The sequence below is a fragment of the Botryllus schlosseri genome, chromosome 13, assembly GCF_051294905.1.
Source record: "Botryllus schlosseri isolate E-star chromosome 13, Bs_hap1, whole genome shotgun sequence".
In the NCBI taxonomy this organism is placed as follows: Eukaryota; Metazoa; Chordata; class Ascidiacea; order Stolidobranchia; family Styelidae; genus Botryllus; species Botryllus schlosseri.
Window position 1 is genome coordinate 7150229 of NC_137248.1, and position 27841 is coordinate 7178069.

The 27841-nt window shown below is 40.3% G+C and overlaps 2 protein-coding genes across 2 annotated transcripts; both read right to left on the minus strand.

Annotated features, from left to right (window-relative positions):
• Positions 1-2130: 2130 nt before the first annotated feature.
• LOC145454249 (collagen alpha-1(XXI) chain-like) lies at positions 2131-4301 on the minus strand. The gene is made up of 2 exons (XM_080332250.1): positions 3541-4301; positions 2131-2835 (listed from the first exon to the last, which is right to left on the minus strand). Exons 1-2 carry the CDS (start codon positions 4154-4156, stop codon positions 2744-2746), a joined length of 708 nt encoding a protein of 235 aa, XP_080188376.1. The 5' UTR covers positions 4157-4301; the 3' UTR covers positions 2131-2743.
• An 823-nt stretch (positions 4302-5124) lies between these two features.
• Positions 5125-22941, minus strand: LOC145454241 (uncharacterized). The gene is made up of 27 exons (XM_080332240.1): positions 22740-22941; positions 22145-22314; positions 19881-20025; positions 18846-18925; positions 18656-18783; positions 15759-15903; positions 14928-14930; positions 14336-14398; positions 14216-14275; positions 14045-14107; positions 13902-13919; positions 13805-13840; positions 13704-13739; positions 13385-13420; positions 13283-13327; positions 13177-13230; positions 13086-13121; positions 12969-13019; positions 9924-9959; positions 9830-9865; positions 9711-9764; positions 9545-9589; positions 9351-9485; positions 6621-6704; positions 6494-6565; positions 5813-5906; positions 5125-5463 (listed from the first exon to the last, which is right to left on the minus strand). The coding sequence occupies exons 1-27, from the start codon at positions 22939-22941 to the stop codon at positions 5258-5260; spliced, it is 2133 nt and encodes a 710-aa protein (XP_080188366.1). The 3' UTR covers positions 5125-5257.
• Positions 22942-27841: the final 4900 nt, after the last annotated feature.

Here is a 27841-nt window from a genome sequence, read left to right on the forward strand (position 1 = left end):
TTCACGTCGCGGACAGCCATTGCGGTGTCCTGAGCCATCACTGTTTTGTTGTCAAGTACCTTGCACAGGAGCGGTTCTAATTGTAGAAGCCGGCCGTCGGTTGATTATGTTCATTAAAGGAAGCACAGGTTCATACGAATATGTTGAACCTAGACAGGAATGGGTGTATTCCGCTGATTAATACGTTTTACTTGCATGAATGCATAAATAACATACTCGACCAAAATGTCATCTCGGGAAAACATTGACAGTAGGCGGGGAGTCACGAGGTTTGTTACGTATCATGTCTAGACAAAACAGAAAACCCCGGTAAAACCAGCTACAACCTCGGGTGGCGGAGAAGAATAGATGATATGCCTAATTGCCGATCCCTTAATGTTGCCCCCATGCGACGAATATTTTCTCTAGTTGCAGCCCGAGGATTTTGTCCCACCCGAATGCACTGACAATCTGACATGTATCAGCGCAAGGCCAAGTGACTCATACAGACCACATATCATAAGGAAAGGAAAGGACGTAGTTTTTTTGTTCTTGATGTCTTTTTGCGGCATATACACCGACCCATGATACACATAGACACGATCTGTGCATATGCATACCATGAGTGCATGATGTGCATTAGGGCTCTTCAAAAATGACTTTTTTCACAAATCGTACTGGCTACTTGATAACATTGTTAGGTTACCTAATTTAAGCCTACACTCAAAATTTGGATCAATTCCAACCAGTAACCGCTTTGCTACAGGAGAAGAAAGTTTCTATTTATTATATAAAACTAAATACAAAATTTGAAATTTTCTATTCACCCCATGAAAGTGTTAGGCGGTCTATAGAAACGATGCTCACCAAATTTGGTTCAATTCCAACCAGTGGAAGCAGAGTTATTGCCGTCGAAAAATTTGGATTTGAATAAAATAGTATTTACGGTGACCGATTTTTTGTTTATTTATTATAGCTGTGCTCACCGTAAATACTATTTAATTCAAATCCAAATTTGTTCGACGGCAATATCCCCGCTTCCACTGGTTGGAATTGAACCAAATTTGGTGAGCATCGTTTCTATAGACAGCCTAACACTTTCATGGGGTGAACAGCAAATTTTTTATTATTTATTTTTATATAATAAATATAAACTTTCTTCTCCAGTAGCAAAGCGGTTTCTGGCTGGAATTGATCCAAATTTTGTGTGTAGGCTTAAATTAGATAACCTAACCATTTTATCAAGTAGCCAGTACGATTTGAGAAAAAAAGTCATTTTTGAAGAGCCCTAATGTGCATATGCCGCTGGACAAGGAAGTGCAGATATAGCCTTTACGGCTTTCTAAGTCTTGCACCGCCCCTCCATGCTATCCCAGTAATGCATGAGCACCAAGCAGGGAAGTCATAGACACCAGTGTTACTAATCATGTCTTTGGTCTGACCCGGCCGGGGATCGAACCCACGACCTGCCAATCAAGAAGCCGAACGCTTCACCATTACGCTACCTTGTCGGTAAGCCGTCGCTGAGTCGCAATTACGGCAGGCTGGGCGGGAGGATTTGAGTAGCCTACTGGAATTAAATCAAGTTGTGATAGTCGTCATTTGTAATCTCGAAACTACGACCATATTGGACTATATTATAGTATCATTTTTAAGAGGAATATCTTTTCGTAAGAGTATTTCGTTCTGCCTGGGGTCCCTCGGAAGTCGGAACTTTGATTCGCCATGCCACAGCATCTAAGTTTCTTCGCATATGCTTTGTGCAATCGTACATCAGCACGAAATCTATGAAGATGTTGTGTTTGACACATCGAATTTTCAGATGATATCGTATCTTAATTATTCGTTATCAAATGGTAAATATTTTCGGTTTTTGTGTTAGTATCAAAGGTTTAAACATGTTTGCTAGGTCTTTCTTCCTGTACATATGGTATACTCGATTTAACGATTTTGGTACTATATTTTGCAAAGCCTTAATCGTCATAAGATTTCAAAATACATACTTTGAATAACCTTGCATTTGGGCATAAGATTCGATACTTAGACTATTGCGGTAAGAAGGGTGCCTTTTCTTCAGTGTAGATACCACGTATAGTATTTAGAACGCGGTCTTTCTAATAGCCAACGCTTTCAGAATAAGAACGCAGAGAGTACTTTCCGAGCATCATTTATTATTTTCAGAGCACATGAACTGTAACGTGTAACCTATATATAATATACCCGCTCATAGTGAAAAAAGATTTGCATGTCAAAACCACCTATTTGTACGCAGTTTTGATCAATCTGTCTAGTTTTATTCTAACCGTAGATCACCAATTTCAACCGCATCATGCCTATTTGTTGTATACACGAACCTGCAAATAGCGCTTCTTAGAATGGAAATGATTTGTAATATATGTACCAATGCTTTATAACAAGAGCAACGACGCATCTACAGTCATTAGATCAAACATCAGTATTATAATATATCGTATATGTACTTTTGACCACTTAAATAAGGCTAGTGGAGACTGTAGGTTTGGTATAGCTTGCTCATAATACATCTATTGTTTGAGGCGGTTCGTGAACATTAATTGTAAGAAGTTATGTCAACTCAATTTGGAAAAAACTTAACGCAATAGTATATCATACACACGAGTGAATGCGGGAAATGCCACTTCTTGTAAATATGCACTAGATATAGTTGTGTAAGGCTCTTTAGACTTGGAACGGCGTATCCATGTGGATGCGCCTAATGCCGCGGGCAAAACCTCACAAGACTAATTTAAGGCAGTTCTGTATCTTCTTCCTCCCCCAGGTCAATATAGTCCGACCAGTCATCGCTATCCTCCTCTCCAGAGGACGACTCCGATTCCTCTGGAAGTAAAATACAACTGAGCAACAAAAAGTTTCGGATCTTTGGATTTTGTTGACATTGCATGTATCGCTTGATCAGTCAGATTTCCAAATAATGTGATGACGATGGGTATGTGATCATGGTCATGGCTTGGGTATAAATAAATACAGCGGTCGGCGATGAATTAATTAGCCATGTATATGATTAATCAATTACTCGATGCTTATAAATTGGCGTTCAATCACAAAAGACCCCTCATACTGCTATATAGTCATGATGCGAATCTTATTGGATATGTACAGTTCGACTTTGAAAGTCCGAAAATCGCAGTGAATTCAATAAAATTACATGAATGATTATCGGGATATACTAATATACATAGGCAATGTTTTCTATTGTTATTTAAATTTAGTTGAACAATTCACTAAACGCCTTCGTGTTGTCGATATCCAAATTTGATGGATGCTTGAAAATGTTGTAAGTTTAATTGACACGCATTCCGCCACTTTGGAGACTGTGTGATAATTAAAATGTTATGCCTAATTTGGTGATTTTATGTATTTACTCACGTCGAGCAATATCCATTATGTTTATACATGTGGTGTCTTCACTTGGTGGAGTGTAACGAGTATAAAATTAGAATAATTAATTAAGTATTTATTTTATTGGGTCGCGTCTCGGACTCTGACTCGTGTTGCCGCTAGTTCTTTTCAGAAGTCAGTTACCTTTTTCGTTTTCTCCAATGTGTCGACAAGTTGCTTCTACAATCTCCTCAATAGCACCGCTGAGGGAGGCGAATTCATCCACGGAAATCAGATTTGTCTTGTAAGCGAAATCTTGAAGTTGATCTTCATTCACCTTGTCTCCGATACCGACAGCCAGCATCAAATCGAAATTGCTTCGGGCCAAATCAATTGCCCCTTGATCTGGCTCTTCGCTCGCGTCTCCGTCGCTCATGGTCACCAAGATTTTGTAAGAGTTGTCTCGTGTGGTCGGGGTGATAACGTCGTTAATGTATCTCAGTCCGTTGTATGTTTTCGTACCGGAACGCATCTGATCGATGCCTTCTACGGCGGGTCTAATTTCTTCTGACGATTCAACAACCACTACTTGGGGTACTTCAGTTTTGACTTGTTCGGAGAATTGCACTACGTCGACTTGAAGCTTTTGCCGCCGGCTCCCGGGGTTGAAGCCGTCCACTGTTTTCAGAATCCAGTTTTGCACTTCTTTGAAATCGTCACGGTCGATCGAATCGCTTCCGTCGATTAGAAACACGAGGTCGATGGGGCTTTCTTGGCAGACGTCCGCTATATCATCAGGTCCTGTCGCTAAATTCGTCATGTAAAACAGAATAGTACATACGATGAATTGAAAAGGCAATTTCAGGCAAGCCCGCGCGCCAGCAGAAATATGGGCTCATTCAGCTCACTTTGAGTAATATCCTCCATTTCATTATTTGGTGTTCAAATTTTCAAGGGAAACAGAGGGTACTATCGTCACTACTCCTTCAACAGGGTCATGTTATCCGGATGTATATATTAATCTCAATTTCAAGATGTTTTTACTATCGTTCGTATGGATTCCTGTCAGGTTAGAAAACAAAATATAGCCTATACTACAGCTCTAGGCATATATGGATTTGCTTAACACGCAAGTTATATCTGTAACCAGTCGGGACGTATGCGTGCGCACACAAGCAGAAATGTTTCATTTGACGGTTGCTATGCCTCCAAACCAGGGGTTGACAAACTTTCTAGCTCGCGGGCCGCATTCAACATATGAATCCATTCGCAGGCCGAACTATATAACACCGGGATTATAAAACAAAACGCTATATTGATATTTGATTATGTGGTGAAGAACATGATCAGAAGCATTGACGAGGTTTTGTAAGCTGGTAGACCTCAATAATCCATTTGTCAAAACTAGGGATGAAAGTCGGTTGTTCCAATTCTTAGAACAGGATGGGAATTTGAATCTGTGAACAGCGATCTTTTCATAGATTTGCTGAATCTACTTTTGGTTTAACTCCTGGACACACAATGTTGACTGTATCATAACCATAACCATGTTAGCTTCAGACACCCTTCTACAGATAATATCAATATCAATATAAATACTTCCACACATACAGAGAAGAAATCAATACCTAACACACACGCGAATCGGTTTTCGCAGTACAGCACTGTAATAAACTTGATGAACTTTCTGTGGCCAATCTAAAATCACACTCGTGATCCGAACTGTCGTTCCGTAATCATTTTCTGTGATGTTTAGTAGTTGAAACCTTTCAAAATGCGTGGGCTCTGGGGTCGGGCTATCGCGCATATATCTTATAATTATCAAGTTGAAATATATGAAAAAAAATTATTCAAGTCTCTGCAGTAATTGAATTTTTTAATACTCATTTTGTTAATGTTTTTAACACGTTTCTTGCTACTTTCACGGCCGCACAAAACGGTGTTGCGGGTCGCATGCGGCCCGCGGGCGGTTGTTTGCCCAACCCTGCACCAAACTAACTATGACTATGTAAAGCTGTAAAATCATCCAGTGACATTTGGGAAATTCTTGGTACATCCATCCCATTCTTGCTGACGTACAGATCATTCGCAAACACGACTTTGAGTCAAAAACGAGCTTACCGCAGTCTGAAAATACAAATAGACGTGTTGCTAAGTTACATGAATAGTAGCATTATGCATGTTATGCAATACGGTAAATTGCTATTACTATACACGGTGGTGGTTCTCATTCGCGGTGCCATTGGGAATGCTGAACAGTGCCGCAAGATAAATAGGTATTGCAAGACATATAGTTACCGCATTGTTGTACCTTTCGCATTTCTAGCAGCCTTGTGAATTTAATTAATCTCGCGGTAAACTGAAACTGACTTACTATATATTACAGGAGACAGGGGAGTCATATAGACTTTACGATGCAGCCTACAAGAATACTATGTAGTCGTGCGGTTAGTCGCCAAGTATCATCTGAAAGTACCTCCAGGAAGAAGTTCCCTTATTATTTCAACCAGAGCTGGACGCAATAAATCAAGATTAACCGTTCCTTGCTCCCCTTTTACTCCATACTGACCCTGTCAAAATAGTAATGTGCACATCGGTGAAATTATGTCTATTGCTTGATGCGTTGTGTAAATTCAGTGAAGATTATGGGCTTTTAAAGAAACTTCCGTGATTTTCGGATATTCAGTTATATAGCTGCTTGTCGATCGCGCACGGCATTGCTTTAAAGTGCAGCATGCAGAGAAAACACAGGTTTTGTGAGAAAATCTGTCAATAATGTTGGTCCAAGGGACAGAATAACTGAGAATTAATTTTGAAATGGCTGGTATCGCAAACCGGAGAACATGGGTTTGCATCCCGTCGATGGATCCCCAGAACTCAGCCAATGGTGAGTAAAACCGACCTATCCAGGGCGAATTTGTCGTGTTGCGGTCGGGGCATCCGGCATAAACGTTCAGTCAAATCATAATGCAGATTGCCGACCACTGACCGTGCACCCGGTATAGGCCGAAAGACTCTTTATCTTCATTGATTAGAAAAGGGAAACCGGTGAAACAATACCGAGATCGGCGAACGCTGGTAATCACCATTATTTCTTCATGTATAATTCGATCATCTAAATAGGACGAACTGATTTACCGGTATATTTGTTACTCACCCTCAGCCCTTGTTGTCCAGGACTTCCTTGCAATCCATCAAATCCATCGGGCCCATGGAGTCCGCGTAGACCCTGGTGATATAATAATAGTTTCTGTCGATGATTACCGAGGACTTTCTCAATTTACCTTAGGACCTCTCGGACCTTCCCGCCCTGTGGGTCCGCGAACTTGCGAGTCCAAGCCGTTCTGTCCCGGCGGTCCTGTCCTACCCTGTAAGATGTCAGATTATTTAGTGTTATATATTATAATTCTCCCATAAAAACGGACTTACAGAGAAAAATGACGCACAATGATTCTATATTTAAAAAAAAAATGATTTCGAATATCCGACAATGCTTATGCGTATGGATAGTGCGAACGTTCCGTTCACAGTATGTGAACCCTGGAGGATTCTGCACTGTAGACATTTATTGTCAAATACCAGAGCTGCAAGTAATCTGGACATGCGTCTGATGACAATTCCTTGAATTTTAACTTCGCATCACGGTGATTTAAGTTAGATCTAGCATAATAATGGAGCATTTTATTAGCTATCGTGAATTTCACTTCGCATAACCCATTATTCCAGTTCCGGAATATTTAGACTCGTCTCCGTCATCTCTGCGTACTTGGCTCGGAAAGAGGCTACATTGAGATCATGAGCTTCTTTCGTGGCTTTGTGTCTGAGTTTGTCATTACTGATAATGTAACAACCGCTATTTCGATTGACGTCAAATGTGCCCTGATTATGACTACGGGAATACTTTATACCAGGGGTGGGCAAACTACGGCCCGCGGGCCGCATGCGGCCCTCCACACCGTTCTGCGCGGCCCGCGAGAGTCTAAAGAAAATTATTTAAAATATTGATAAAATGCGTACTAGAAATCGAATTAATGCTGGGACTTGATTAAATTTTTATATTTCGCCATGATGATTCTAAGGCAGTGGTTCTCAAGCCGAGGGCGCACCCCCCTGGGGGTGGGGTGGGGGGGGGGGGGTGGGGGGGTGGGGGGGGGGAGGGGGTGAAAGCATCTGAAGATGCGCGCGATCTACATCCATCAATACTTGTTGCTCTGTATTTTTAATCTGAATTTAAAATTTGAAAATCTCTCATCCACAGTCGTAACTTTCCATGCCATATAACTATCCGCTAGGTTTGCTAGCATCCTGGTTGCGTTTTGTGATATCACGATAAGGGGGGAGCGAACTCTCTTACCAGCATGATAAGGGGGTGGGGTGGCGTGTCTTAAAAAGTTTGAGAACCACTTTTCTAAGGTATATACATCCTATATCTTTTTTATGTTTAAGTTCTGGCGCGACATCCCGATCTCAAGGTCCCCCGCAGGTTGAAAGGTTGCAACTGCTAAACATCACAGAAATCCTCAACGAGATTGACATAATTCGGATCACTAGTGTGATTTCAGATAGGACAATCCAGTTTTAATTATTTCAGTGATGCGCTTATAAAAAACGATTCGCGTGTCCCTTAGGTAGATTCGTTCTCTGTATGAGCAGAATAAGGGTTTTTGTTTTTTCTGTAAACGTTTTTTGGAACATGGCCGGTCATCTAACATCACACTTAGCATCATGCAATGATGTCCGGTGGTCCATTGTTTCCATTGAACCGATTACTCGTCAAAATACCAGGTTAAAAAAGCCACTGCGCTATAAATCTGATATGCCATTAGATTAAAGGCGTAGGTGTGAAAACAGAAATCTCATATTGGAACTGTAGCTATAAAATATGTTGAAGAGTGGTTTTTATCGTATCGAGATTGGTCACCATTACGCCTCGCACCTGATTATTCCATTTCGATATTTGTGACCTGAATTTATTCGGAGGTGCCGCTAGAAGGTTTAGTGACTTAATTTCATGATGTCATGATGGATTCGTATTCTGGCATGTTGTCTATATCCCCTCATTTTGACCAATTATGCGAAGTAAAAAAAAAATTATTCAAATTTTTCGGAATGTGATCTTTTCGTGCCAGATCGGGATATTACAATAGAACATCGATTTTTTACGATATGTGTGGATGTCAGTCGGCAATGTCCCATCAAATAAAGTAGAGGTCTTAAACTCAAATGTGCTCGCGGGCCAAATTCCTAGTTTTTGATAGCGTCGGGGGCCGCAGCATCAATATTAGGGGCATTAATGTATTTTCAAGTAGGCGTTATTTGACAAGATCTCCCAGACTGTCATTCCACGCACATGGTGAAAATGGGTTTTACTATTGTGAATTCACGCCTGGCACGAAACAATCACAGTTTTAAATATATACCTACATTAATGCAGGTTTAGGGCATTTAGAACTAGGAACACTGGAAGGAGTTTCAGCCACAAAGCTACCCCATGGGCGTAGCGAAAATTTAAATTAGATTGGGACGCAAGGTTACGTCATGGAACAATCATTGAATCGGACAAAAGGAGGCCTAAATAGGGGCAAAGTTTCCGAAAAAAGGGTCGGCAGCCTATGAAATCTTGCCACTATATGTTTCTGACGCGTGTACGATATCATCAAAGCTATGTCTGGTTTGTTTTAAATAAGCACACATATATTATCTCCGTGTCCTCACTATATAATCAAATATCAATATTGCGTTTTGGATTATGATCCCAATCTTATATAGTGCGGCCCGCGAATGGATTCAGATGATCAATGCGGCCCGCGAGCTCAAAAGTTTGCTGCTACTGATAGCGGCACAGACTGAAAGGAAAAAAAGTGGCTGAATTCGCTTTGTGACGTCACATGACGTCGTGTTCGCAAGTAACCTTATATATAAAATTTCGTGTTCAGGCAAACCGAAACTTCAGGTATTCGTACCATTTCTACTTGCGTTGAAGATGTATATTAAGCTACTGCGCTCAAATATACCTGATCACCTCGGCTGCCAACCGGACCGCGCGGCCCGTTCGCACCTACTTCCCCATCCCTCCCCAGTTCTCCTTTTGCACCTTTCATTCCTGGAGCACCTTGTGCACCTTGGGGTCCCCGAATGCCAGTTGCACCCTGTAAGAGAAAATTTAGATATACTCGCGCGTCGGGCTTGCTAGTGTTCGGCACTTCACAATTCTTCCAGCTGCTCCATCAATCCCCGGCGCTCCCAGCTCACCCTGAAGTAAAATGTGCAAACATATATAGCTTATTAGCTCTACTAACTCGATATAAAATGTAGAAATCTGAATAAAAATTTATAATAACGCCAAAGCTTGTTTCTATGACGGAATATATTACCTCAGGACCAGCCGGACCAGGCTTTCCACATAATCCCCTTCTTCCCTTGGGGCCCTGTCATGGATTAAACGTAATCGATAAGATATATACTGCCTTTGCGGAAATTCGCAGAGGATTACCTCAGATCCTGGTTCGCCAATTTCCCCATCATCTCCCTATAAAATAGCTTCATTAGAGAAGTGATGCTATAACATAAATAGCATAAAAGATTACCCGAACTCCCTTTTCGCCCGCGTCTCCAATAGATCCCTTAAGATAAAAATACATAATATCTTATCTGTATTAAATTGATGACTATAATGTAGCCTACACCCGTGGTCGGGAACCTTTTTTGTCCGAAGAGCCATATTGGCCCTATTTTTTCATTTTAACTTCCAAAGAGCCATACATGTCAATCAACAGTTACGTCACAATTGAAAATTCGTAACGTCATAGTACCACTTATTTGAATTCACTACATGGGATTCGTCGCGTGCGTCACATTTTCTCCGTAAAACTCGTGCTGGTTGCCTGAGTTGAGCACGCGAAATTTAAGTTACGATATCGTAGGTTCGTCGTGATGCTCCTTTTAAATGCGAGAATCCATGATCACATGCGTAGGTGGAGCCAAACATGGTCTCTACAGCAGTATATGCCTACCCACACCTAGCTGTATACATCAGTGGCATGGGGTCAGGGGAGGCAAGTGAGGCAGTGCCTCACCTGTCGTCAGGATAAGTCAAAGAGAATAACGAAACCTTCAAGTACTGGTATTTTCTATCGATGTTCAATTGTTCATGAATTTTTTTCCCAAATCACACAATTTGCATATATTATTAGAAAATGAGCCGCGAGATGAGAGGTAAAAGGCACACACGGGCCAGACCTCACCATAGATAACGCACATCGTCATAAACAGCTTAGAGTTTATGAAAACTGATATCAATCGAATGTAACTGTCGCACTGATTCCGAAAATCTAAATACTGATCGACTTCTCAATTCTCAATGTATTCGACAGTAACCTATACAACGTTGCGCAGCGTTGCATTTTATCACCGGTACCACAGCGCTACTTAGCAATCAAGAACGTGTATAGCTATTGGGTTGTTTGTAATTGTGAATATCACGTCCACAGTTCATTTCGCGCCGTAAATCAGGAAGACAATGTGTATTTGAAAACTGCGTTTTTACATGGGCGTCGTCATGTCTGCTATATTCTTTGATCAATGCACGTGTCGTCCAATCCAAAATTTCGAGCCGGATACATCAAATTTGCGAGTGATATTGGTCGCCTGCGCGACAGTAACCTATATTTAAGAAGTTTGAAAAGAGGAGGTACGAGCCCCGAAACCCGAAGACAGCGTTGTCTCTATTTCTAAGAGACATGCTTATACTGCCACGAGAATAATCATTTTCGCCGTGATGGAAATTTGCTAATCAAATTGCTGCAATATTGATCAATTCAGTACAAAAATAAATATTCGGCAAAGAGCCATATCTTATACCCAAAAAAGCCATATATGACTCGCGAGCCATAGGTTCCCGACCACTGATGTACACTATGGATTCGCTTTATTTACCAAGTTCTTAATATCAACAGGGTTCACTTCAAAGACAACAACATTATCCAGGCATACTTATTCTAATAGGCGCATTTTATCGTCATGTATTTCGTTCCATTCCTGTGCACAACTTTGACGTCTATCAATACCAATATCATCGAGTTCAAAATGTGTATGTTACGTGAGGTGTTGGCACTGTTACGTATACATCCGAAGAATCATTTTATTGGCATATCGATACTGATCAGTTCCAGTGAACGACTTTTAACGTCGTCGGTGAAAATATATTGCTGTCACTCGTTGTCTAATTTGCTTTCACTGATGTTAGTAGAATCATCGCGAATTTTTATGTCATCTATCAAGCTCAGGGGTTCTCAACCAGTGAGCCACAGGAGCATTCTGAGCTTGGACAGAGAGCTATTTGGAAAATCGTAGGCTAAGTGAAAGTTTAGTTATACTTCTTATGTTGTTCGTCCCTCAAAACATATATTCATATTATCGGATTTGTGTAGGCTGCATCAAGCTTTTCAGCCGACTCTGATGAGAGGTAGGGACACGCATGGAGTTAAAATGTACAAGTCGAAAGGGGTGGGGGTGGAATGATGTCTATTGTCCCCCGGCTACGCCTATGATGATAACCTACGGCTTACAACAACGAAAATAATTTCGATTATTTAAGAACTGGACGTATGCTGAAGTAACCAAGTGGTCCAGCAGGGTTATAAGTCGTATTGCGTTGAAAATGGTGTGCATTAAACTCGGACGGAAGTGTTTTTGGTGTAGATTTAAGGTACTTCTGCAGGTCGTATAATTGTAAAATTAAAATACCCATAATTGAAATTTAATATTATCGAATATCAGATTTCCTATAGTGCACTATACCACAACGAATCGTAATGCGTTGAGGATTTAGCACAGCTCATTAATCTTTGGAGTCGGCCTAAAATGCCGGCCTTGAAATCGTTGGACATAATCAGGGATATATATATATATCCCTATGGACATAATGGAAGAGTTGCGTGAACTGATGGTATCATTGGATTGAATGTTCTGACATCTCAATTTCAGTATGTTCGAGACATACGCGTAGCTTGCATAATAAAAATCATTTCTCCACTTTATGTAGTAGCCAATCCCATTTACCGAAATTACGTTAAGAATTATTTGACACTGGCCCATAATAATCGTTTCGTTATCACAGCTATATTCATTCCTCGACATAGTGGGAAAAAAACAATCACGCAAACTGAGTTCGTGGATGCGGGGATTAGATGATTGTGTTTTGCGAGGTGTGTGGAACCGCGAACGGCCATACAAGAGTTATGCGGGATTTCAGAAGCCACGTTACGCAAAGTCCGTACCCTGTTTGGGCGATTACCATAGGAGTAATCATAAGAATGATGATTGGTTAGGGGGGTACAATGCCATTTATACTTGTGCATTCGGAGTGTCGTTTGACTACAACTCCGTGATTGCAAGCCACGACCTAAACGACAGGCCAAAAACGCGATAAAATCGGTGATATCAAAATGGGCCTTGCCATCACAAAAATGTAAGATCAAGCTACGCCCTTATTGTCTTCTCGGAAAGTAACTTTATTATTGTAAAGTGGCAACATCGCAGTCTGGAACTGCTACATTGCCTACGTCATATTTATACATCTAGAAAATATTTATAAATAGGTCTACACGTTCTATATTATATGGTGATCTCACCTTGATTCCGATTCCGGGGCTACCCTTGGGACCTGGTGGACCTTCAGGACCCTGGAAAAATAAGTTCATAAATTAGACGTGTTTCACAAGATAACATACACTCATAGGTATACTAACAATGTTTCCGTCATCTCCAGTATCGCCTTTTAATCCCTGTCAAACTTAACTTTGAAAGTGCGCCATAAGAAACAATGACATGAATATCTACTTGATCACCGGTTTCCCCCCATTCTCCAATTTCACCTTTGTCTCCGGTCGATCCCTGCAAATAAATCCTTATCATACAATGTCTTAGATATTTGCAGGACTGCTACCTTTTCTCCCCTGTTGCCCGGTGGCCCCTCGGGTCCAACTTCACCCTGAAAATTGAGAACTCTTTTCTATTTCTGTATTGCTATTTAGATATTTCAACTTACGACAGGACCCCGTTCTCCTGGTTCTCCAGTAGCGCCCTGTAATTGATCGGGATATTATAGTTTTATTGAAACTCCACCAAATCTATGTTACTCGAAGTCGACTATACGCAGAAATAAGCTTGGATTCCTTGTTACTGGGTAATTTATTAGCATTTCCAAGTAATGTTTTAACCCAATTTATTTGACGCATATATTTCAACTCGCATCGAGTAATCTATTACGATGGATTACATTTGCAATATTACTGCTAGAATATGACAGAAATCTCTTCCAGCTATTCCTTTGAATAAATCCTATAGTTAGATGTGTGATTGCTTACCCTAACTCCATCGACTCCTTCAGGCCCGACGTCTCCCTGAAAGATAGCGATAAACTTATGCGCACCAGTTACAGCACTATATCAAATTCGTTCCCTATTACCTTAATTCCTTGCGGACCTACGTCCCCTTTACCGCCCTGTAAAATGTCACTTCACGTTGAGATGGTTTACAGATTTACGTCATCATCATTCGTATACCTTAAGTCCTGCAATACCCTACAAAGGAACAGTATATTAGTTGAATATCATCAGTGCTTTCATCATATAGGGCAATTGTATGTATGTATAGGATTGGTGATAAACTTGTTATATCTAGTGATTCAGTTTATAGGTCATCTCACCTGACGTCCCCGCGGCCCTTCATCTCCATCTTTACCTTTCGGCCCAAGGTCTCCTTTCACCCCCTTAAAATCAACGATAATACTATAGATCTATCTTGATATGTATAAAATTGATATCTGGTATGCTTAATAATCGTTCTGTTGTCTCATATCTCTGTCATATATACTAACCTGGATAGTATCTCCCTTTACGCCGCCCGGTCCAGGACGCCCCCTGGGACCAACCGGAAGCTGCGAATCGGAATTTTGTTAATCTTAAAGTATCGAATCTCAATATGGTATGTGTATTACCTCACAGCTACAGTTGCATGTGTTGCATGGGTCAACTCTCGCAGAATTAACTTCACTTTGACACTAGAAGAAATCATATATCCATACGATTTGTCAACTTACAAAATCAATGCATACGTTATGACATATTGGCTATACTTCATGATTCCCATACCAATGTGAAATAGCAATAGTCCGCAGAATGAGACTGGACGTCGTCTTGCTAGCTAGATGATATATTATCACTTTATCAATCAATTCGCCCTATACCCATATAGACTGTATTCTACTCGCTATTAATGTCGATGTCTATGGGCTAGTATTTTCACCCGTAACATATAAATAGAAATACCCAGTCATCTGTATGCCCTTGAAGAGCGATCAATCCCTTCCGTTGGCTGTACCTCGACTTAATATGGATTCAATTTCGAAGAGGAAACTGTATTCAGAAAAGGGCAGCATTTAAAAAAGTTATCAGCCTATAGCGCGTTCTCATTGAAAGGTACTAAAATTAAATATACTGCATGAGCGCAATTCATTAAACTGTCATATATTAATTCAAAACGAAAATATTCGAACCCATCCTTTAGTTTCCGAATCCGCATCAACTTACTTTCTGCAAAAGAAGTTTCACGATTTGGTGAGTGATAAAGTCAAACGGTTGGCTGATGATAATATGAGTTATAGGAATATTTGAAACGAGTCTCGCAATTTCAAAACTTCGACTCTGGCAATCCCGAATGTGTATAGCGGGTAGGCTTACTCCAGTTCGAATTATAAAATGCTATACAAATGGTTGAATTCCACGAAAAATTGAAAAAACCAGATGATTCAGGTCTACCTAACACACCTGACTATGACCAACGCATGACCCTATTATTCACCACAATAAATTCAATATAGCTACAGCAATTGCCGTTTTCGCGCATTTCAGTTGAGATCGTTTTGGCAGTGTATTAATGCATTGACTACGCCAAGTAATACGGGATTGCGCCAGTTTTTCTGGGGCAGTCATTTTAAAAAATATTGCTATTGCTGGCAATTCCATAAACATAAATGAACCGTTGGGTATCGTTTCGCATCTTATACTCATAACGCACCAGTAATTTGGAGCCTTATGAGATAACTATCTACTCATCACTTGAGGCAGAGCATCGCTAATTGAAGTTACGAGTATACCAAGGTGTGTGCACGGTCGCTAATTTATATATTGCAGCGTGTATCGCAGAGTTATTCTGAGTCTCGATATTGCTTTCTTTTACCCACTGCATATTTGTATACCTTGTGATATGGAAACTTAGTTTTATGAAATTGTGTGGGGATAATTGTAGTGATTCTGATGTCGTTGTTGAACCGGTTAACAATTATATCAAATTTAAAATACTTCCATAATAAAAATACCATTTAATATGCCATGCATCTCTGCATTGACGCGATTGCTTACCGTTGCCTCTGTTACTACCGTAGATACCGTTCCACTTGATCTCATTGGTAAGAAATCTTCGCCGTTGGAATACGCATCTTCGCCAAGAATTTTCAGGATTTCTACATCTGGACATAACCCCTCCTCCCACTCAGAAGATTGAGTGCTACGAAAGGAAATGTATTGTTACGTGGGTGCTCTTTGTATTGGCCATTGGGTGTGCGCAATAGTGGATCGTGTCTCTGAGCTGTATGGGACGTGAACGACTGTCATTTCTCGACACTCGAGGATGCAGTGCAGTCGATCACTCCCAGTGCTTACTTCGTGGCTTGGAATGATCATTAATCACGCAGTGCTGGGAGTGACCGTTAGGGCTCTTCAAAAATGACTTTTTTTCTCAAATCGTACTGGCTACTTGATAAAATTGTCAGGTTACCTAATTTAAGCCTACACACAAAATTTGGTTCAATTCCAGCCAGTAACCGCTTTGCTACAGGGGAAGTAAGTTTCTATTTATTATATAAAAATAAATAACAAAAAATATGAAAATTTTCTGTTCACCCCATGAAAGTGTTAGGCTGTCTATAGAAACGATGCTCACCAAATTTGGTTCAATTCCAACCAGTGGAAGCGGAGTTATTGCCGTCGAAAAATTTGGATTTGAATAAAATAGTATTTACGGTGAGCACAACTATAATAAATAAACAAAGAATCGGTCACCGTAAATACTATTTTATTCAAATCGAAATTTTTCGACGGCAATAACTCCGCTTCCACTGGTTGGAATTGAACCAAATTTGGTGAGCATCGTTTCTATAGACAGCTTAACACTTTCATCGGGTGAACAGAAAATCTTCAAATTTTTTGTTATTTATTTTTATATAATAAATAGAAACTTACTTCTCCTGTAGCAAAGCGGTTACTGGCTGGAATTGAACCAAATTTTGTGTGTAGGCTTAAATTAGGTAACCTAACAATTTTATCAAGTAGCCAGTACGATTTGAGAAAAAAAGTCATTTTTGAAGAGCCCTAGTGACCGTACTATGCTATTTACACGGCGGCTATATGTGAGTGGTACTAAAATACTTTGAATAATGTCCGGCTTTGATGATTATCTTGTTTGCAAGGATTATATTTGCGTTAGATTAGTTAGGCCATTATGCGACTGTAGTAATGTTGTACAACACATTCATGCCAGATAGCCAGGCGTAGTTATATAGAAACACGCGCCACGCCTTTTGTGAATGCTTTGCTTATTCATATTGAAGTAAACACGAATATTTTAGGCTGAAACTCGTCAGGGGTAGGCCTAATCATCAGCAACATTGCATATAAACAATCATACCACCAACTATGACGCCACCGTCTTGTAATTTTGAATAATCGGGGCGAAGAGTTCGCTGAATAAGCTCGATTTACTTATTTTAGATAGTACACGAACTCCTTCTGTTGGTATGTTGGTAAAAGTCGACCCCAATCAAGGCACACGACACAAGTGAAGACGTGAAATCTCTTCGAAAAGTTTTCGCACAAACAGGATTATCCAACAACTGTTTGCCAATGGCAGAATTCGTGGCCTTTGTATGTTCTGATTCAAGCCTTAGGGCATGAGTCAAGGGCAACCCTTTCTCCGAGCTCGATGCGCGTGTAATAATAAATTTACGGGGCGGCTCGGACGCGCTGCATCGCTGAGGTCAGACGCGGTAGCGAAACCTAACGGACACTTTCGGCGGCTACTGATGGCAGTGCGATAGCCAAAGTGGGCTACTGGGAATTTCATAGACTTTCGTTAATACTGACCGCACCACATTGAGAACGTGTCCCAAAAGCACGATCTGTGTCAATCTTGCTTAATGAAACAAGTGTACGGCACATGAAACCTGTCTCCGATTCCCGGAGCAGCTCTTGTTCTATTTGATGCCGACCGAACACCTGATGATTATACTCTCTCTTCTAATTATGAGTGGATCAACTCAAATCATGTTCTCGATGGAAAATTCTAATCCGAATCCAGGACTCAACTAACACCAACTCCAAATCAAATCCACTCTTTCCGTCACCTGCTTAGAAACATTAGTAGTTCTATATGTTCAGTTCAAGCCAATTCCGAATGTGATATCGCGAATTATATTCAATATTGGAAATAGGCTTTTCGAAGTACAGAACTTCAATATTGCAGCAAACAATACGTCTTCCATTAGTGTTGTTTTGTCATTCGGCTGTTTTACAGCTGATTTCGTGTGTGCTGTACCGTAACCGTGCACTGTTTACTGCCGTTCGCGACTTGTGTACTTGTCATTATTACGTCACAACGACAAAATTCTTTCTATATTTCGAACTTGGTTAACCTCATTTACTGGCGTTCACTGCTGAAGAGAGCCAGTCGAAAAGCTTCCAGTGGAATATGACAATATGAACGTATTGTTTGCTGCAATACTGGAAATACTATCGAAATCAAATCCAGTACTTCAAATCTATGTTTCCGCGTGGGTATCTGAACAATTTGTTCAGTCGCCAATCTCTGCATTCGTGCTATCGAGCATATGGAGATGCCATATGATTCCTTGGGACGTTCTATCGTTGCCCGTGGAATCGGTTCTTATTTGGACATTTATTCTACTTACAAGAATTTATTATTAATAATTGTACGGAGTATTTTTAATCTAAACAACGGAAAATGATTTTTACATGTCAAATCATCGCTGTGGTATAGTCGCACCACTTCGGAAATTCTAACCACACTTTTGGATAATAAAAACTAGGACAAATAATTCGGATCACACGAGTTGCTTATGGCGTAAGCTTGCACGATATCAAATTTCATGTTGTCGCAGCGGGAGCTGCTTCACCGCGACAACAATCACGAGCCGCGCTTGCATATCTATTATTCTGAAACTTGTAAAACTTGTTATACGTACTAGCACTGTCTAGTTACAGAAACCGGCAGAACTTTGATTCCGTTATCCCGTAGACGTCTCCAAGATGCCTGTACGTCATCAGTCGAAACATCCGGGTGACTCTTGCCGTTAGTTAGCACTATCACTGTCTTTAAGTAGAATGATAGAAAATAAAGGGACTTTACGTTTATACAGTGGAAGCTATACGCACCCTGTTCATTCTCTTCCCGTTGATATGATCGAAAGGACGAGGGAACGCCTCGACGAAGTGGTCGTATGTGGCGTCCAGAGCTAATGCGAACAGATTTAATAATGGATTACGTTTCAAAAGTGCTGTGGTGAAACAGTTTTCCTAGCATATTTTCATTTCCTAATACAATTTGCGATATTATGTTATCATTAATAATAATGACTGAGCAAAATCTAACGCCTGGATTTTTTGGATTCTGAATCGAGAGTATTTGATTTTTGCGATTCCAAAGTGTGATTTTAATGCTTGAATTGAAAGGAAAATCAGACCTGCTGGTCACTTGGGGACAGCTATAATGCTGACGTGCACTGGATGAAAATAGTTTGATGCCCCGGTCGCTGCAGACCAACAAAATCATGCGAAATTGACCCCAAGTCTTAATCTGGCGTTGGTATTCCGGAATTGCATTCGTAATATGATAGTCTCGTGTAGCAGAATATTGTTGGAGTACCGTAGTCGATGTCATTGCCGTGGTCCCAAAGATATGTACTGTACATGTACACCGAACTATAATGGCAACTAATTGACATTCGAATAGTGAATTAATGATATAATTTAGAAAATATCATTAGAGTTGGTCACAGAGACATTAGGAAATCCCCGATACGATATGGTGACTTCAAAATAGATTTTTCAAATGTATTCAGAGAAATAAAAACTACGATAGGGTCAGCTGTAAACCGCAAGGGGGTGATATTTAGGTTTGAATTTTCAAATTAATCGAAAATAAACTTAACCTTTTGCATTTTCAAAAATATGGACAACCATAATGGAGACAAAATTTTGTGAGTCATGACGCTCTAAGCGATTTTGGGTACTAAGGCTGACGAAATCAATGTTTCAGGTGCTCCTCAGTGTTAGAATGGTACTTCGTTTTTGAGTCGTCGAATTACCCTAATTTTTACTAGGGTGACAGAGTCAAGACACTGAAGTTGTGTAATTGCATTCATTCATGTTCTATGAAACATAGGTAATAGGTATCAACACTGTACTTACCCTTATGCAAATAGGCTCCTTGCCCGAGAAAGGCAAGTTGTTCAATTTTCTCACTAATTTCGTCCTTCAGCTCTCTGCTGTCAGGTGGGTTCTGGTAATTCTCGAAAGCGTTCAATGACACGGGAAACACTTGCGTACTGCTGAACTGTGAAGGTTTGCAATATTCAAATTCATAGGAAGACTTTCCAGATACTAAAAATATAAACGGTGACGCTAATAAACGCATTCTCGAGCAGTTGTTGATTCGGAATCTTTGTGTTAGGGTCTTCCCCTTCGACGCTGTAATCCTGACATATAAATTTAAAATAGAATGTTCCGAGTTTGCCAATCGGAATTGATTTATATCTGCAATCGGTTTAGTAATTGTAGCCCGCGTTGACAGCGATATATTACTGCATGCCAAATGATTGCGGTAAATTATAAATCTTTACCGCTGCGCCCTACACAATATTGCCTGTTGGGAATGTGAGACGACCCAATAATGTTACTTGGCCTTTTTGGTACTCTAACCCCATGTCATTTTATCCAAACATTTTCCAAAATCATGGTCATGGTAGCCGATCACACTGAGTGCGGTGGTAATGGTATCAGACTTGCTCTATGTGGATTGAAATCAGTGGCAGTTTGTTCATTATTAGATGACAAAAGTATGTGCTTTTTGAATATCAAACGTACCACAAGACCTAGATCAGTGGTTCTCAACCTTTTTGGCTTCGCGGACCCCTTTTGACCGTCACGGACTCTCGCGGACCCCCTCAAGTTTTACTTAAATTTTAACTCTATTATGGTGCAACCTTCATCTGTTTTGTGCAAATATGAACTGTAGGCTTGTGATAAACAGCAAAATAATAATTATTCTTGAAATAACATGATGCTATTTATGTAGAAATTGGTAGCCTTTTATTATTTTATTAATTTTGCTGCTGTATTTCTTGAAGTACGTGGTCGTATCTTGAAAATCCGCGTCTTCGTTTTGATATGAACGAGGAGTGCCGGAAACCATTTCCGCAAAGATAGATGGAGGCTAATGCAATATTAACGCATAACGCTTCCGAAGATACTTTTGGTGTGGTCGCAACATTTATGGCACGAAATTGAGAAAACATATATTTTATGAACATATCACGCCCAGCATCTAGCGCAGGGACGGGCAACATACGGGCCGCGGGTCGGATTCGGCCCGCGACGGCATTTTGATCGACCCGCAGAGAGTTTCTACCGTCAAAGTGAAATCCTAATCTAAAAGTATAGACAAATTTTATGCGCCAAAGAATGGATCCAAGTTTTCCAACCTGAGAAAGACTGTCATGAAACGACTTGTTCTGTTTGGGTTTACATATATATATTTACGAGGAAACATTTTCGACCATGAACAATTAAACATTAACAAGACAAGGCTGCATACCAATATAACTGGTGATATGAATGACGGGGTTGAAGCGTGATGCTTTGATAGCAACGAAACACTCCTTGTTCATCAAAAAACCAGCCTTGTCGATAGGGCATCCGCAATAAGAATGTACCAAATCTGATAGCCAAGCTTTAAGAGCTGGTATATCATTGTCCAATTTATGACGAATGTCAGCCGAAAATATTCGGGTTCATTTCAATATGAATATACTATTCAATGGTATATTGAAGTTCTGTACCTCCAAGAAGCTGTTCAAATAGTGGTTCTGTATATTAGAGGATATAATGGGTTTGGTGGCGAGGTTTCAATTCCGGCAATGGGACAAATTAGGGAAATGCTTTGGAAATTTTTATTTCAAGCCACTGTTCACTAATTTGATAAGACTGACAACTTCAAATCGAGAAGGTTTCGCAGACATTACGAAATCACCCTGATTGACGTTACTATCTCCATATTTTTATTTTTTCCATAAACCCCAACAAAGCGTCTCTAAACAGCAATATGTTTCTATTAGCAGGTTATTGGAAAATTGGCAATGAAAATGAATTTCGACACTACGATAGTTCATGTCAGACGATTATTATGATGATATGAGTCATGAGGTTTTAGCAGTTGTGGTGCGAAACTGCCTCATGCTTTCTCAAATTAAAAAAAATAAAATAAAAATTAGGTTATCAACCATTCTAAAAATTTAGAGGTCTCGCGGACCCCCTGAAATTGCTTCGCGGACCCCCAGTTGAGAACCGCTGACCTAGATATTGTCTGGGTATACCCGCATATTTTTGTACATTGACATCATGACTCATGCATTTGAATTGTATTAATAGTCATCTACCACTGTGTTGTGCCATACCTGCATGATAGCCAGTCGGGTATTGTTTACACCAAACTGGAAGTCGTCTCTCCCGTGGATCTCCTTAACCATCTTTTGAAGGAATTGCTTCATTCGCCGATGGTGGTCCCTAAAACAAGCACTGCTGTCGACAGCGACGATGATATCATTTCCGCATAGTGTTTTCTCCTCTGCAAAACATAAGGAGACATTGCATCAGTTGATATTTTTTTAAATATTGAAATGGTTAATGCGGTCACGCAGCGTGTCCAAGAATTATGTATAGGGAGGTTCAAAACTTTGTAATACTTCAAAAAAAGAGGAAGTTGAACTTTTGCTTATGTTGCGTGTGGTTATGAGGCGCATCCCGTGGCGGGACGCATGAAAGCTGCATTCCTTTGTAGCGATAGGTTTTCTGACACCGCCAATGAAGGGTAATGAAATGATGGCAATATTCATGTTAAACCAAAAAGCCTTTATTATTAGGACCACAACCACAATCGTACACCTAAGTATACTAAACTGCTTACTTCTCACAACTCTTCATGTTTTTAATGAAATAATATATCAGTTCGTGCGGGTTACTGATATTTTAAAAGTATTATGAAATTCTCACCAAGCTTCTTTTCTCCGCAGCATTTGCATGTGCAATTTCCTATTGCGGCCAGCACTGGCATATTGACAAGCGGGTCATCTGATAACACCGAATTCCTGGAGAGGTCCTTAGTATGTGATTTTCGTCTTCTTTTTCTACCATCGGCAATTTCGTGCAAGCTTAAGAGCAGTAAACTTCCGAAAATGAAAAGTCTTCCGTTCATTTCGGACGGTAGATCTCCAATGACTCGAATAAGTTCGTGGTCAAATAGCTACAGCTAATGGTATTTTATTGCGCTCGGTATACTTTATCTGTTTCTGAAAAGAGGGAACTCATTGTTATTTGGATTTGTCTATTATAGACTATATCCGTGTTCCTTTTGACGATGTGACGAGATAGCGTAATTATGGAAGATCCAACTTCTTGCCCGGTAGGTCATGGGCTCAATCATCGGCTGGATCAGAAAACAGTCTTATCCTAAAACTGGTATCTGCGGCTTCCTTGCTTGGCAATCATCACACGCACGTGGATTGCGTATAGAAGAAATGATGATGCTGAATAGATAACCTTGCGTTTCCTTGGTATCTCTGTCGTCCAAGTGGATCGATGGTGCCTTCACCCTCATTTCCTCATGTACATGTACTGGGCATTATCTGATTCTGTCGCTGACTTAACGACGTTCATTGCAACAATGATTTCGAAACGTATTACACGGGCATAACACTTTACGCTTTCGTGCGGTGATCGCGTACAAGATACAACCTGACTAGAAAGATTCTCGTTCTACCGAAAAAGTTAACACAAGTATGCTTTAGGACTTAGGTGTTCAACTTGCGGATAGCGGACCGAAAGCAGCCCATAGTGAAAATAATGCTTATTTGGAAGAAACGCCAATCCAGATGACCTTCCGTCGCGACAAACCTAATTTTAATTCAGTTTCGTCTTGTGTGAGTGATGCCAAGTAACTTACCAACTTACCATTAGGTCTTCTCAAAAGAACCCCACAATAATGTCGCGAGTATATTCAACTTTATGGCTTTATCGTATGGTTTATTATGATTGGAATTTCATCAAACATACTACATTGGGTCATTACTAATTACATTGAAGTGCCTTAGCTACTGCTTCTATGATGCGAGCCTATTATAGTTTTGGCAACATAGTTTGCAATGTTGTTACTCGCATGACATTACAAATCTTGCTTGGTGGACTTCTAGATTGCGAAGAAGCTCTCGGGGTTACTGTTGTGGTGTTTCACCAATGGATTTTGACAATTGGGCAACCACTGTCTGAGCGACATTGCTTGAATTGAGTTCGAAAGTATACAATATGACATATGAATGCTTCTATAAATGACATATTGGTGATTTATAATCATATTATCTCCAACAAACGATAGGTGACTTCAAACGTCCGTGCCACCATGCGTATTGTCACACATTCAGCAACTTATTTTAATCTGTGACTTGATAACATCTCGATTACATCTCCTTCCAGTAAAAAATCGGTTACCCCGTATCATGTTGTTACTTCCTGCGTGATGTTGAAGTGTAAATTTATAAAAATTAGCCCTGCATGAAATATTATTCAAATGATGTGGCACGCAGCATTAAAAAATCTCCGCAGTCCCACGGCTGATATAGGGGATATGCCGCAACAAAATAGATTCTCGAGTGCAATTTGCACTGGCTTGGTTGAAGGTAGAAGCTGCGGTATCTGCAATCAAGTGTATATCATTGAAATATATAAAGGTATCGTTATAACCGCAAAATAACCTATTCCGTATAATGTAGCCTACGTGCGTATGTCCTCTCACACTGTTCGTTTTTTATGAGCATGCCGGATATCGATGATATTCTTCCAATGGGCTGTATACTCATCGCATATCTTCCATTATGGAAGACATCAGTGTAAAAATACAATTTAGTTAACCTACAAATCCGGGATTTACGGACACGGGAATAATGTCACTATGCCCAATTGCCCATGTACTATACTATTGATCGTTTGTTTGCGTCTCGTCGTCGTATGTAAGCACACCGCACCGCACCGACGCGTCCTACAAATCCCTTCGGTTTACTTTTAGTGATCATCATCGCAGGCAAACATTCGCGGCTGATATCGAAGGAACGCTTCTGTTACGACAACTATTATCAACTTTTGAAATACACAAATTCCTTTCGAATGAGCGGTGAAATTGTTATGATTACCAACTAATTTCTCAAAAATCGGCGGCGTGTATGATTCAATATGGCAGTAACAACCACATTTTTCCGTCACACGGTCAGTTTTTGTTGGTATATTGACTTGGTTGCGTTGAACGTTACTGAAGGTCGCGCTACATCGATGTATGTTGATGGTCATTAATAAATATTTGTTCAATGTATTTATGAACGGTCAATATCAAACATTTGTACGACCAACATGATTCAATGTGCATGTTTATCGTTCGAATGCAGCAACTGAAATCTCGAATTGGGGCCGCGTAGAGCCGAGCTTTATCTCCGAATGCACCTTGCGCAAGTATAAACATGGTTGGCTCATGTTTGTTGGTTGTTAACTGTATTCCTGAATGTCGTCTATGTAAGGGAAGATATGTTAGAATATATATTCTAACTTCCAGTATGGATAACGCTATTTACATTAAAGTGTTATATATGTAACGGATATAATTACTCATTGATTAGTTCTGCTGATGGAACATAACCCTGCATTGAAAAACACTGGGTGAGGCACATATCAATCTGTCGCCTGTAGAGGATGACTGATTTGTCGACCAAGCCATTGGGAGTATGTTATAGCTCACTGGCTAATGGGCTGGTGACCCAACCTTCCTCAAACTGGCATTAAGTGAAAGCTGCTCTTGCCGTAATACCGAAAATTTGAAAACTATTTTGTGAGGACACCAGAAGCACACTAAAATCGAGTCTAAACTATAGAACCTGGCATTCTTCGAGTCAGGACACCTCAAATGATCAAACTGTCACCATATCCAATAATTTCGCAATACGAATACACTTATAAAACTAGTGTCGAACTTTAAAATATATATTGTAGTCAGATTATACCGATTACATTGCTCAAAATATAATGCTGAAATCGCTCCTATTTGATCGGCATTTATGGTCGCCGGATTGAACTCCATGCTTTATCCAGAGCTATCAGTTCTCTCTCGTATACGATATTGAAGGTTATACAAATGCTGAAAAATTTACTCGGCGTCTGTGTTTGCTCTGGTCGATGTTTCGGTCGTAGCAAACAGAGTGGGGGTGACGCCCTGCGCTCTGTGAGCCGGCTGTATTCACTTTTCGTCAGGCTTGGATGTCTTGTTTGAGATCGTGAACGTTGTACAAACGTACATTTGGGCTGTACATATAGTGTAAAAAACCTGTAGCTAGCGAAGCGTCCATGTTTTATAAGAAAGCTAGTTGTTGCCAATGAATTGAATCACATAATATAGTATAATTTATTCTCTCTACAATATCTTTCCTGGTTTCCGAAAGTGTACAAAAATATGTCTGTTTGCATGGTTGTAAAAGTCGTCGAAGGGAGATAAATCGGATAGTGCGATTTTACGATATGGCATATTCGAATTGATCGGATTCGATATCGTAGTACGTATTAGCTTCGCTCTTGCGATATGACTCAGTGGTCACTAGTCAATTGCCTAAGCTACCATCCTGCGGGGATATAATACATTCTGTTGATAGCATACAATTGCACTCACTATAAATTCTTACGCGCGCAACTCATTGAGATTTCCAGTTTTCGACTTAATCCTATGTTCCATGTACGATGATTACAACAAATACAGTCAACGTGATCTCGCAATGATCCAGACAATTATTAAATTAACAATTATTTAGTCTTCTGGAATTTCGATCTTATGGCAGGGGTTGGTAATATTTTCGGAAAAAAGAGCCCTATTGATCCCATATTTTTAATTGCAACTCCCAGAGAGCCATACATCGATGTCAAGTCGTACGCCATAATCGCGACCAGTGACGTCATTGAAGTAGAAAAAACAAAGTTAACTGCATGGGATTTGTCGTATATGCACCATATTTTCTGCGTAAACACTGATGCGCTGATTAAGCATCTGGCGCAATGAATAATGACAATTGAGCACCTGACACTTTATCCTAGATGCAGGGTTCGTGAATTCGTGCACCACGCGCGCGGGTATCCATATATTTTACTGGCGGTGACGCGCTGTTCAATCAACTGCTCGAAATCGGAAAAAAATCAGCGGGGAAGACCAGTTGTTAACTGATATCATTTGGTTGAGTTTGCCACTAAATTTTCAAATTCTTCGGCGGTAACATAACCTTGCGCTATACCTACGACCGTGCATTCTAGCGGCGTAGCGAGCAAGCTACCTGAAATTAGGATTTTTCATTACCGTACTATATTTGGCACAAATTTTTAGATTTCGAAATTGGTACTTCCGAACCCCTAACCGCTGATATGCCACTTTTTTACGCTACAGATACTTGTCTCGGTTACCAAAAAGATGATAATTCCACCGTTTTGGAAATTTACACAAAGAAAATCCGCACTGTTGATAAATAAGAAGCGAATTTGTAATTTATCAAAGAGCCATATTATGTCAACAAAAGAGCGATATATCGCTCGCGAGCCATAGGTTCCCGGCCCCTTGCCTATGGTATAGTAAGGACCGAGGAGACTGGCTGCGAATATATCGTGGCCACAATTAACGGCCACATTTAGGCCTAACCTAAACCAACGATCTGGATTCGTCCAGGCAACGAAGCGGTTGGCGCGGAATTGACGACGCGGATACGTCACATAGCCGTGTTGAAGACATGTACGGCGGGATAGCTGATACCGCTGCTTCCTTTCGACTATATCCTTCGTTTGGGGTGCAATTCCTGCGAATGAACAATGTAATCCTCTGTCAACTTCTATCATTTCCTGATCCTTCGGTCTTAACAGTAACAAATACCGCGTAGCTATATTTGGAGATCTTACCATAATTAGACCGATAAGAGCGATGATATAAAGTCAAAAGTTTGCTGTCCAGAAACTCTCAAAACCAACTTCCTCAAAGTGATTATGAACTGCGGAGTCGCATGTCAGCTCAACTATCTCCTTTCACCAGA